Raw genomic sequence first — 14,135 nt, forward strand, 5'->3', positions numbered from 1 at the left:
TGCCACCATGTTCCTGACTAGGCAAGGCCTGAGACCATGAGTTGTGGCGTGTTCTCATTGCTGCCTTGGCTCAGACTGGCCAGAAGCACTGGCCCTGGAACCCATGAGATGCCAGTGTGGGAGATGGCTCTGCCAATCTACCATGTTGTCTCCACAATGCTTGGCTGAGCCCAGACCATCTTTCAATCCATGAAGTACCTGGTAGAAATGAGATTCTAAAGTTTAAAGACCATCCAATAGCTTTATATATTTGATAATGCTCAATTAAGAAGATACCCACCCAATTAGAGGTGTTTCCCAATATCTAACCTTAAATATAAATCATTACCCAAGACCATCTTGGACCCATGTGTGGTTCTCCATGGCTCCTGCATCTCTTCCCACCCCTCTCTAGCTCCTCCTCTTTCTTCTCCTTCTGAATCATCATTCTGCCTACCTCTCATACAGACAAATCACTGAGCTTTATGTAAATATAGTGGGAAGATATTCCACTACAGTATAATATGAAAAATAATATGTGAATGAAGTATATAGTTATTACATATTATTTTTGAATAAATAACATATGAATTGTTATTTGATATATAAATAAGTATTTTAAAAAGCAAATATTACACACAAAAATATCTCTTCTTAGGTGAGTCATATGGTTCTTTTTTAAAATTTTTATGAGTATTGTTATGATGGATATGGGTATGTCTGAATCTCATATACGTGCACCCTTTAGTTCTTTTCTATCTCGGGATAAAAGAGGTAGACTCTGGTGTGTAAAATCTATCATATTCATATTGAGTCTTCTGCCTAGGTGACAGTTTTCTGTTGTTTCCTTGTTTTCCTTTGAGTTCTCTTTGTGAAAAACTCTTGGAGCCTTTATGCCTAATACCTGTTACTCTGAAATTCTTTTCAAGAACTGTTTTTTTTATCTTGATTGTTTCCCTTCAGGAGAGTCCTTAGAAGCTAACTCTGCAATCAAATTAAGAAAATTTCTGTTTTTCTCCTTTCAGATTTCTTTTACTAGATCCCTTTTCTTTTTCTGAGATATTTTTTGTTAAATTATATTACAATTTTCCATTCAATCATTGCTGTTAGTGAAAGTAGGGTGTTACTTTAGAATGATTGATATCACTGAAAAAAATCCCTAGCATAATAAAATAATAAATGTAAAGGTTTGTTTTCATTTATGACCACTCTCTATATATGCCTTGGACAATGTGGAAAGAGCATGCAGCAGAATATTCCTTCATAATCAGAAATAAAGTATAATTGGTGGAATTTTAAATGAAGAATGGTGCAATAGAAAATTGGCTAAGCTCCTGTTATCTGGATTACTTGTGTAAGATTCGATGTATCTGATTTTTTGTGGAGGTCCTTGACCCACTTGGATTTGAATTTTGTGTAAGGAGTTAGGTATGGAAGGCCACACCTCCAACTGGTTCAGTGACAGCAACTGTAGAGCAAGTATGATAGTTTGTATATGCTTCACCCACAAAGTGGAACTATAGGAGTAAAGGCCTTGTTGGTGTAGGTATGTCACTGTGGTGTGGGCTTTAGACCCTCTTCCTAGCTGCCTGGAAGTCCGTCTTCCTCTAGCAGCCTTCAGATATAGAACTTTCAGCTCTGCCTGTACCTTGCCTGCCTATATACTGCCATGCTCCCATCTTGATGATAATGGGCTGAACCTCTGAACCTGTAAGCCATCTCTAATTAAATGTTGTCCTTCATAAGACTTGCCTTTGACATGATGTCTGTTTGCAGTATTAAAACTCTAAGACACCAAGTTTTCAAATAATTGAATATCTGGAGTGTATTCTCATCTAAAACATCATGGCAATCAAGAACAATGATAATCACATACATTGTTTTAGGGATCTTCAGTATACTTCTGAAAAACATATTGAAGGAAAAGAATGCAATATTGGTACAGGGATTTTTACTTTGACATTTACCTAAAACGTTTGACTTGAGTATTATGCCCTACGCAGTCTAAGCCTATTAATACTCATTTATATTAGTAATATCAATATATATATGAAAATAATCAAATAATTGATAATTTTATGTCTGTTTACAACATTCTTTTCTCTTATTGGGTATTTTCTTTATTTACATTTCAAATGTTATCCTCTTCCCAGGTTTCCCCTCCCCCTGTTTATATGAGGGTGCTTCCCCATCTACCCAGCCAGTTCTAGCTCACTGGTCTGGCATTCCCCTACACAAGGGAATCAAGGCTTCATAGGACCAATGGACTCTCCTCCCATTGATGCCTGACAAGGCCATTCTCTGCTACATGTGGCTGGAACCATGGGTTGCTCCATGTGTACCCTTTTGTTCCTGGATTACTCCCTGGGAGGTCTGGTTGGTTGATATTGTCTTTCTTCCTATGGGGTTTCAAACACCTTTAGCTATTTCAGTTCTTGCTCTAAATCCTCCATTGGGGACCCTGTGCTCAGTCCAGTGGTTGGCTGCAAGCATCCTCCTCTATATTTGTCAGGCTCTGGCAGAGCCTCTCAGGAGACAGGATATCAGGCTCCTGTCAGCAAGCAATTCTTGGCATCCACAATAGTGTCTGTGGTTGTTAACAGCATGTGGAATGGATCCCCAGGTAGAGCAGTCTCTGGATGATCTGTACTTCAGTCCCTGCTCTCCTATACTTTGTCTCAGTTTTTCCCCTTGTGAGAATTTTGTTCTCCCCATTTACAACATTCTTAATGATACTTTTCTCTTCCACAACACCTTCCTGCACCCCACTTAGGATTCCCTTCCTCACTCCAACAGTTGAATTTCTCACATTCAACATCTACTCCAAATTAAGCACACAACTGTGTAGGTTACCTTCAGCAATACAATCCTTTCCAGCTACATCTATTTACTGGAAATTTTACAAATTCCTTTTTCTTTATATCTGAATAAACAAATGTAGTTCAAGAATTAAATTAAATAAAATTATATTAATTACAGGAAACTGGAGGCATTTACAGATAGTCATATTGCTTAAAATAAGGGAATATCATCCTTTGTGGTTCCAGCTTCAGCCTTACCTTCAGGGTTTGTGGATGGCTCCAGTACATTGGCTTGAAAGGGCAGGAAAAATTCTGGGTTGTGTTGGGTCAACAATCTACCCCTTCCTCCTAGGGCATCATGTGTTGCTGCTCATAAGGCCTGAAGGGGGTGAAGTGGAGTCCCGGATGAATAGGGATCTCATCACTCTAGTCCAGCCAGGAATGCTCAAACATGTTACAAAAGGAATAAAGAGGTTCAGGCAGTAGGTGCTGGGCTGGATTTTTTGGTCCCATGGTGGCAGTGGTGATGTTGGAGTTCTACACTATATGAGAGGCTCTGCAAGAGACAGGAGTCTCACCAGGCAGGTGAGCCAAAAGTCCAATGATTGGTGGTTTCAGAGTATGTGGGAATTTTCCCTAAGTATTATAGCCAAGTAAAATCAGTCAGTCCCTGAAAATCCTTGGGAAAAAAAAAAAACTTTTGTGTTTTATTTCATGTGGACTAGTACTCTAAGAACCTTGGGAAGAGGATTGAAATTTGAAAGCTAAATGCATTTTATTGCCACAGACTGCTCTGTTTGCATGGAGATGGATTCTAGGTGCTGTGCTATTTGACTGACAATGTGTCCACCTGGTTGGGGTGTCTTTGGATTACATGCTCAAAAGTAGGATAGGAAACAGGGAGGGAGTTAGTTCCCTTTCTGTATCTCCAAACTTTTGAGATTTCTGGAATTCGATCATGTTTGACCTCACCAGTTAAATCTCAGTTTCCCTCTTGGCATTGTCAATGTGCCCCACAATATACACCTTCACACTTAATTCTCCCTATTCATCAGTCTCTTTGCCTATTCATATCACCTGTGTCTTTGTTAGAGTTTTACTGCTGCTGTGAAGAGACATCATGACTAAGGCAAGTCTTGTAAAGGACAACATTTAATTGAGCTGGCTCACAGGTTTAGACGTGCAATCCATCAACATCAAGGTGGGAACAGGGCAGTATCTAGGCACACATGGTACCGGCAGAGCTGAGAGGTCTATATCTTCATTTGAAGGCTTCTTGTGGAAGACTGACTTCCAGGTAGCTAGGATGAGGGTCTTCAGCCTGTGCCCAAAGTGACATACCTACTCGAATAAGGTCATTCCTCCTAATAGTGTCAACCATACACAAAATATCACAACCTTTTGTAGTATCTCCCCACTTATGATATTTCCTTCCCTTTCAACCCCAGTACACATTTCAAAATTTTTTGAGTCAAGAAACTAGAAAACACACAACTCTAAATGTTACCATACTTAATACTATCTCCTCCTAGCTATATCCATTTATTTGAGAATTTTATAATTTCTCTTTACTTTATATCTTTTTTACTTTATATCTTACAGCACTTGAATTAAGTGATATCAGAATGACAGCTATCACATGATTATTCTCATTTGTGTTTGTTAGATTCTATATAGTTATATATAATCACATGTGTGCTTCTCTGACATGAATTAGAAATGAAACACTTTAAAGGAACAAAATTTTACATGTTTGGGTTTGGTATCATGGTTTCATAGGACACTGAGATGAATAGCAGACAACCAAGGGATTTATTATAAGAATTCTTAAGGCTGTGGACATAAAAACCAAAGAAAATTACATGGTAGGATACTGAATGGATAGCTTAGTCCCTAGAACTAGAGACAGTCAGCATGCAAGGGTTTCTGAGGAAATTAAAGTTCACAGGAGAGAATTGGGACATGTTTCTAAAGATTTGGAGGTTTACAGGAAGATCCTTGAGCCAAGCTCTCTGATTGCAATACAAAGAAAAGACTGGGGACCAGGACATTCCTTGTAACAGTACCTTAAGAACAGCACCTTGTATGCTATCTCATTTACCAGGTAAGAGCTCCCATCTTCAGTGTTTCTGGAGGCCACCTGTCAGTTGTCATGAGAGTATTAGAGATTCTGTAAATCTGCTAATAGATTCAGTCATCACATTATTATATAAAAGAGACTAATGAGAAAAGGAGTGAAAAGGACTATGTAGGACACATAGGACAAAATAGCCTCATGATATAGGCTTGCTAGAAAATTTCACAAATATCTTTAAATGTTCTTTGGTCTCTGCTATTGTCAAATTTTATACTATGTTCTATACTTTAAATATTCTTATAGAATTCTATTTTTTACATATCATATAATGACTTTTCCTGAGATTTGTTGATCATATTCATAAATGAGAAACCTTCTTAAACTTGAATTCATGAATTTACTAATAAAATTATTAAAATGTCAATATGAGAGTGAGTCTGTTTTGTGATTTTGTAGCTTCAGGAGGTATACAAGTCAATTTTTGATAGCCTTTTCAACTGTTGTTCAATACATTGATCTCTGACAATGTATAAGAACGGTATGGCTTGTGCACCCAACGGCTAGTCCCTAATTCAGAATTTTACACTGCTGTTCTTTTCCACCAGTGCTGAAAAGAAGAAAGCATTTTACATATTTTTTCCTCACAAAGGTAATCTTTACATATGCTTGGCTCTTCTCAAGCATCTACATATGTAAATTTCACATTTTTTGACAGAAACTTCCATCCATGCAAGTTTGAGATCAAAGTTTTGTTGTAGACTTGAATGAATAGTCATCAATGGCTCCTCAGTTCAAATAATAACATAGAAGCCTCCAGCCATGTTCCTGGGCCTGGTACTATTCTAGACAGCTGAAAAAAAAATAGCATGTATGAACAAGATGAACAATGAAGGCAGGAAAAGTACTTAATGGGAGAATGCATTCCTATTTTTCCTACAGAATGTCATATAGTTTGCTAACTGTATGATCTTACGCTTCAATTCTAATGAGCTTTCTTTCAAGCTTGTTTTAAAATTTTTTTATGAACAAGACTTCTAAAACAGAGAAGAAAGCACAAACTTCCCTAATTTTTTCTCTTTCTACACTCTACAATCCATGCTTTACTATTTTCTCATAGGAAACATACTTCTACAGTATGTGGCTCTAACATCACTAGGTACAACGTCCTGTGAAATCACTGGGTTATCAAATTCCTAAGCGGTTTTGAATTTGTAGTTTTCAAAAGTTTCAAAAGTTTATGGCAAAAAGATTGAATATCTTTACCACAACATGTTAATCTAAAAGGGCAAAAGAAATTTTCAAATTTTCAAGATAGAATTGTAAAATGAAAATCAAGTCTAAATTTAGGATGGAAATCAGACTTACACACCATATCTTATTGGAAAATAGGAAAAAAATGTGGATTTGTTTCTAGGAAAATAGTGAATGAGATACTTGGATAGGTTTTGTTAAGTGACAGCAGGGTAGACAGATATTCTAGCATTATTTAATATTGAATGGGGCCCAGCACTGAAGTTGGTGAGAATGTGAGTGGAGTTCGGATTACTTTATAAACACTGTGGAAATTGGTATCTATTTCTGACAAAGAATCATAAAATTGAATGCCTGTGTTTAAACATATATGATCTGGTATAAATGAAGATACAGAGTTAGAAGAGATGTCCAAAGTCAGATTCCAGATAAATAATGTGACCTGATGGTTATGGGAAATAGTGTCAGAATACAGTGTGGACCAAACACACATTCTAAATTACTCAGGAGAGTATACATGACCACCTGAGGTTAATTATGTTTCCATAACAAACTTGAGTGTTAATTAAGAGGAAACAGTTATTCAAAAATGTCCATGTACTTAAGAAAAGTTGAACATCAGACTTTGCATTGTATGCTGGAGAACCTTTTAAGAGAGTTATATAAAAATGGGCATTCACAAAAAAATCAATCATTAAGGGTCAGGGGCCTTGGCATCTGTCCACTCAGTGAAGCATGCTCATGCTATTTTGAAAACTCACCCAGAGTATTCCCCCAGTATGTTCCCTCTGCCTGGACCAAGCCACAATTTATGTGCACACTTAAGTTCCTCCAAATGCAGCATAGATGAAGAAGGGAGAACTTCAGGTCATCTGTAAACAATAACTAGTCTTTGGGAGTTTATGTCACTTGCGTTTTCTTTAATTCATATATCTCCAGTGTCATCCAAATATGATACTTTAGGGGCTGGGGAGATGGCTTGGTAGATAAGAGTACTTTCTTCTCCTCCAGAGGTCCTGGATTCAATCCTCAGCAAGATCATGGTGACTCAGCTGGGCGTTGGTGGCACACGCCTTTAATCCCAGCACTTGGGAGGCAGAGGCAGGCGGATTTCTGAGTTTGAGTCCAGCCTGATCTACAGACTGAGTTCCAGGACAGCCAGGATTATACAGAGAAACCCTGCTTCCAAAAACTGAAAAAAAAAAAAACTGAAAAAAAAAAAAAAAAGATCATTGTGACTCAACCATCTACAGTGTGATCTGATGCCCTCTTCTGGCATGTAGGTGTACATGCAGATAGAATACTCCTCATTCATTAAATTAATTAATTAATTAAAAGTGTGATACTTTAGAGATTAAAGAGACACACACCCTGAAAATGTGAGAAAGGATATGCACAACATACCAGTTTTACAAGGAATGCTGGAATCCTAGTAGGTTTGGATTCCTCAGGTGTTCCAGTTCACAAGAAAGCAACACATATAATTCTCTATCTGACATGCATCTATCTGGAATTCATGTTGCTCCAGTACATATTTTTCATAATATTTATAGAACTTAAAAGAGACATATTTTAGATGGAATTTATCATAGTCTCTTTTAGAAATGTAAAATTATCCTCCTGCTGAAAGGGAACTCATATTTAACTACTAAGGGATAAATAGTTTGGATTTTAACTTACTATTAGATGCTTGAGTTTGCTATAAATTTTCAGTTCAAAACTGATGGGAAGATTAAAGCTGTTTAAAATTTTAAGTAAACTGCTTTTTCAGATTTTGCATATACTCAGAATTAATCATGCTAGTTAATTATATTAATTAATATGATAAAATGCTATGAATTAATTTTTATCATCGTAGTTTAATACAAATTTCCACACAGAAATCACATGATTATAGAATATATCAGAGATTGTTTTAGTAAAAGAGAGGACGAATCTTATGTAGTTAGATATTAGAAATTTCCTACATTTTCATTTTCTTTTTTTCTTTTTAAAATTGGATATTTCAAATGTTATCTCCTTAACCAGTTTCCCCTCCACAAAGTTTATCCCCCTCCCTGGCATATATGAGGGAGCTTCCTCACCTGCCCACACACTTACCCCTCAGCGCCTCAGTATTCCCCTACTCTGAGTCATCAAGCCATCACAGAATCAGGGGGCTCCCCCTCCCATTGATGTCAATTAAGGCTACCCTATTTTACATATACAGCTGGTACCATGGGCGCCCCTATGTTTATTCTTTGGTTGGTGGTTTAGACCCTGGGAGCTTTGGGAGTTCTGGTTGGTTGATATTCTTTTTTTCGTATGGGGTGGCAAACCTCTTCAGCTCCTTTAGTCCTTGCCCGAACTTCTCTATGAGGTTTCTGCACTCAGTCTGAAGTTTGGCTTCATGCATGCTCTTCTATATTGGTTAGGCTCTGGCAGAGCTTCTCGAGGATACCTGTACCAGCCTCCTGTCAGCAAGCACTTCTTGACATCAGCAATACTGTCAAAGTTTGGTGTCTGTATGTAGGATGGATCCCTAGGTGGAACAGTCCCTGGGTGGCCTTTCCTTCAGACTCTGAAAAACAATTTGTCCCTGCATTTCCTTCTGACAGGAGGAATTCTGGATTAACATTTTTGAGGTAGGTGGGTGGCCTCATCCTGCAACCAGGGCATGTGCCTATGTACTGGTGTATTAGTCAGTGTTTTACTGCTGTGAACAGACACCATGACCAAGGTAAATCTTATAAAAAAAACCCCAAAGTTTAATTAAGGCTGGTTTATAGGTTGAAATGTTCAGTCTATTATCATCAGAGTAGGAATATAGCAGTATCCCAGCCATATCGGTGCAAGAGTAGCTGAGAATTCTACACTTTCATCTGATGACTACTAGTGGACGACTGAATTCCAGGCAGCTAGGGTGCATGCATTAAAGCCCATACCCTCAGTGGCACATCCATTCCATCAAGGCCACACCTCTAATAGTACCATTCCCTGTTCAAAGCATATTCAAACCATGACATCTGGATATGGTCTTTACACGTTCTCTTTCCCCTTTGTTGGGTATTTCAGCTAATCCCCTTGCTGTAGGGTCCTGGAAACCTCTTGGATTCTTGACAACTGGAACTTTCTAGTGGGTATGACCAGTTCCCCTTCCCCCACTGCTACATACCTCCATCAAAATTCCTGATGCACTCGACTTCTGCAAGATCTCTTGTATTTGAACTAGTCCCCCTTTTCCTTCCTCTTTTCTCTCCCTCCAAGATCCCTCTTTCTCTTCTCGAAATTATTTTCTTCCTCGTTCTGAGTAGAACTGTAGCATAGAAACTTTGGTGTGGTCTTCCTTCTACTTGGGTTTCAAATAATCTATGAGTTGCCCACTTTCAATTTCATGATAAATCAAAATGGCTTGTGGTAGATCACTGCCAATGACTTCTTAGTTTGTTGACACTGAAAAAAGCCAGTCTCTGAGGATGAACTGTTAATTAAATTCTCATTATATACATGGAAAATCTGCCTACAGTGATGGTGGCATGATAACCCATGCATTTAAATCTAGCACAGACATTCTTGCACGGGTATACGTGGGGAACTTTTAGAATGGGAGGTTTAAAAGACTGAGGTTCAGCCTATGCTATTGGATCACTAGTGAGATAATGAGGAAGAAACTTCTCTGCTGGGCCATGCTGCTGAGGATTGGGTGAAATTGGGGATAGAATACTTCTGGTGAGGGAATTAAGAAATGAAAGTCCTCAATATTAATGAGTGTTGAACTAGGTCATGTACTATATAGGTATTGCGAAAACCTGAGAGATGAGTACCTCAGAGGTATGCTAGGTGCTGCAGTATCTGCTCTGCTGAGCTTGTATCTTACTGTTACTGGAGGTCCACAGCCAAAGAGGACCAGCAAATGATACTATAGCAGAATAAGTTCTCTGTCCAAGTGTTGTCTATTTAGGGAAGGTAGCAGTTGTCAAGCAAATAGAAATAAAAATTATACCCTTTGTATAGATGTTTACTAAATTATTGTTAAACTATTTCCCCATGTATATAATATATTATTAATAATACTGACAAAGTATACAAGAAGATTAATATCCAACCATTGTGACATCATCTCAAACACTTCCACAGAACATTAGCATTATGACATGGGCACAATTCCTTGCCCCTGTGGACAATCAAGAAGTTGTTCATTCATGAGCTTTCAGAGACAAGCTGGAAATGGTATCTGAAAGCTGCCACTCCTTGCTTCTTCCCATACATTTCTCCATTCAAGGCACATATATGAGGAGTGTACGCTGATATCTGTGCATATCTGTCAACTGGGAAGCATGAGTAGGCCCACAGTCAAATCTGCCTATCTTGCCAAAAACTCAAAATATCTATTTTTTATATTAAATTCCCTTTTAAAATAAATAATTGACAGGGATTTGTTTTTCTGGAACACTCTTTACATCATTAGTTTTCTCTCATTCTTAACAACTATCCTAACAATTATACAAAAAGCTTTGTCTCAATGGGCTGATTAGAACACATATTACTTTTACTTTTTATTAGTATCAATCCTTTGGGTAAGAGGCCTAATTTTCTTGAGACTTTAATTTCTATTTAAAGAGAATTTTGTTATCTTCTATAAAGGTGGTGTCCCTCATGGTTGGTACCAGCTGTGGAGGTCATTACAAGTACCATGGCTGGCAGAGAAACCAAACATTTGTGGCAAGAAGGAAACTGGGGTAAGAATTAAATAATTAGGTAACAGCATTTCACAGGTCTAAAGTCTGACATCAGGGCAGTATATTTTAGACACATTTAAATACAGTATAATATTTGAAACCAAAAACTTTTATTTCAACTTTATTTGCACAGTAAACCTAAGACATGGCTACATTGAAACTTTTTTGCAATGTACATGTGACTTCTCCCATAGGCTTGGATTCAATTTGAGAAAGGTAACTAATGGTGAAGGTCTGTGATGGAAGATTCTGGAGAATCTGGGTGAGCAATTATAGATAGAAAAGGTCATTAGTTTACTAACAACATCCATTCTCAGTATTCTAGGTGAAAAGCAAGTATATATTTCTTCCATTGAGGAGGCAGCACTATGTGATTAACATTCCTAGTTTCTCTTTGTTTATCTGTGAGCACTAGTGCCCACTGAAACTAGAAGAGGATGTTTTAATTTTGCAATCATAAGAAGCTGTAAGGGTACTTCCCTCTATCTGTATTGCAATATCAACCCAGGCCTTTGCATACTGTTCCCCGAGGAGGAACCACCCATGCCAGTTTTGGATAAAAAGGCCTGTTGTCTTCTTCTTTGACTGAAAAGTCTTCTCAGGATTCCTCCTCAAAATGAAGTTGCCTGGTAGACTGTTGGTGCTGTTGTTCTGGATTCCTGGTGAGAATAGGAGGAATTGAGAATGGGGAGGTAGCACAAGAACTCGGTCATACTGCTCACTACATGTATTGTGCCATGTATGAGTAGACAAGTATTATCCTCCAGTATGGGGTATGTCGGGTGTATATCTGCGAGAAGGAGGTTTCAGATGGGAGAGAACCTAGGCTACAATGAATATTATGACATGGATATATGGGATAATCTACATTAAGTATAGAAGCACCGTGGGGATTCTATTTAACTTGTTAGGATGGGAATTTTAATATATAAATTGTTGTATGTACAACAATCTAACATATCTAAGTTGAAATGTGTTTAAAAAATCATAAGATTGTTCATGATTCTGTACTTCTCTCTTATTTTTTCAGCTTCCAGTAGTGATGTTGTGATGAGCCAAACTCCAGTTTCCCTGCCTGTCAGCCTTGGAGAACAAGCGTCTATCTCTTGCAGGTCTAGTCAGAGCATTGTACACAGTAATGGAAATACCTATTTGTCTTGGTACCTGAAGAAGCCAGGCCAGTCTCCACAGCCCCTAATCTACAAGGTTTCCAACAGATTTTCTGGGGTCCCAGACAGGTTCAGTGGCAGTGGGTCAGGGACAGATTTCACACTCAAGATCAGCAGAGTGGAGCCTGAGGATTTGGGAGTTTATTACTGCTTCCAAGGTACACATTTACCTCCCACAGTGATGCAGACCCTAACAAAAATGACCTTGCTTGGAGTATCACAGCTGTCAAATAAGTTACTTATCTGTATGAAAGAGAAGTGTTTTGGAACTGCAGATTTTGTGCTGCAGGTGACAGCATGTGCATCTTGGCTACAGCTCACTGGTCATCCTTTTTGCCTTCATTGACTACAATAACAATGATATTGCTTCTGCCTCAGTAGAATAGTGAACAAGTGGCCTCGCAGCAATAAGCAATGATGGTTGTAAAACATAGTATAAACCCATTTTTTTCCTACAGGCCTTGTCTTTTTGTCTTTCTTTGTTACTCAACATTATCCAGTAAAGCAGATAGGAAACTGAGAAGTATTCCTTTGTTAAATTCTCTCACTTACTAATAATTGCTTCATTTGCCACATTTTAAGCATTTGATTAAATTCTATTGTATGTTTATTATCTTCTGTTTGTTTTCCATTTGCGTGAAGTATGTCCATTGACTCTGTACCTTTCTTTCTTTTTTATTTACATTTATTTAGTTTTTATTTATCTGTTATACATGTGAAGTGACAGTGATTTATATAAGCACCCCAAATTTATTCATCTGACAATAGGAGAAAAGATTCTAAAAGTTTATTAGCATGAATATTGCCTTTCTATGTGTTGATAGTATTGTTTTCATTTTGATTGAACATATAGGCTGCTAAAAGGAACACCGATAAAAATTATTTTAAATGGAAAGAACATTTAAGGGATCCAAAAATAAAAAACGATGTAATATCCATGCTTCAGTATAAAACATACTTCATTTCTTATCTACTTCTCCAGGCCATTGACCCTGTGAATTTCTTTCTTTCTTTTTTTTTTATAATTTATTTTTTCTCAAATTGGAATTTCTTCACTCAGGGGTTATAAACACAGAAAGGCAGGATGTGGGGAAGGGAATGACACTGGAGTGTGGGTGTTCAGGGGGAATACAGATATCTTCAGAACCGAGTATCGGCTGGGTGAAGGTTCAGGGGACAAGTCACTATGACTCTGCCTATGACTCGCCTGTCCTTATCTAAGTTGGTATTGTCTGCCCAGGCTACCTATTTACAAGGTCTATGACTTCTCAGGCTTGTAAATTTCCTCAAAAAGCATGATATTTACTTGAATCAGCCAGCAAAATCTCATCTGTCAGGGCAGGACAGAAGCATAGACTCAGGAGCTGACTGTGTTCCCAAGCATTCCTCTTAGCAATTATTTAAACAACAACAATAGCAGCAGCAGCAGCAGCAACAACAACAAAACCCAAAATCATCTGTGTCAAAATTTTGCTAAAATTTTTCATCAATCAGAATTATTTTTTCTTTTTTGGTTAGGAATAGTCATTATGCTTTTGCAAACAAACAAAAATAAATAAATAAGGAGGAAGTTGGTCAGCTACATTAAATCGTTCCTGGCTAACCTAGGGACTACAAACTTGAATTTAATTTTACCTTATGATCAAAATGGAGTCTGAAAACCAAGTGGCAGTATTTTAAGCCTCATCTGTCCACTACACCACTGTCTCCTCCTCTCCTTAAGGTCTATTCTCAATTCCTCTCTCATCATATTTTTTTTTTAACTTACAAACTTTATAGATTCCAGATAAATCATTCAAATGTAACCATTAGGATCCACTTATGAGAGTGAATCCATGACATTGCTCTTTTTCACTCAGTATATATTTTCTGATAGTTCCACACATTTTCTTGCAAATTTCCTCATTTCAGCCTTTTATGAAGCTAAATAAAATTCCACTTGGATGTGTCTCACTTTTTCATTAGCCATGCTTCATTTGATGGATGTCTAGGCTGATTGCATTTCCTAGTTTTGTGAATATACATTTATAGATACACATGTATTTATTCATTTGGTAGGTATATTGTTGACTATATATGTACATGTCTAAAAGTACATGTTTTAAGGAAATATATAAATATCTTTCTCTAGTAGTGGCTA

General features: G+C 37.6%; 1 gene segment (V, D, J or C); it reads left to right on the forward strand.

Moving 5' to 3' along the window:
• The first annotated feature begins 11,394 nt into the window (after positions 1 to 11,394).
• LOC114636415 lies at positions 11,395 to 12,356 on the forward strand. The segment is given in 2 exon segments: positions 11,395 to 11,488; positions 11,857 to 12,356. Coding segments are annotated over 2 exon segments (531 nt in total).
• Positions 12,357 to 14,135: the final 1,779 nt, after the last annotated feature.

The sequence above is a fragment of the Grammomys surdaster genome, unplaced genomic scaffold (genome assembly GCF_004785775.1).
Source record: "Grammomys surdaster isolate TR1022 unplaced genomic scaffold, NIH_TR_1.0 123970, whole genome shotgun sequence".
In the NCBI taxonomy this organism is placed as follows: domain Eukaryota; kingdom Metazoa; phylum Chordata; class Mammalia; order Rodentia; family Muridae; genus Grammomys; species Grammomys surdaster.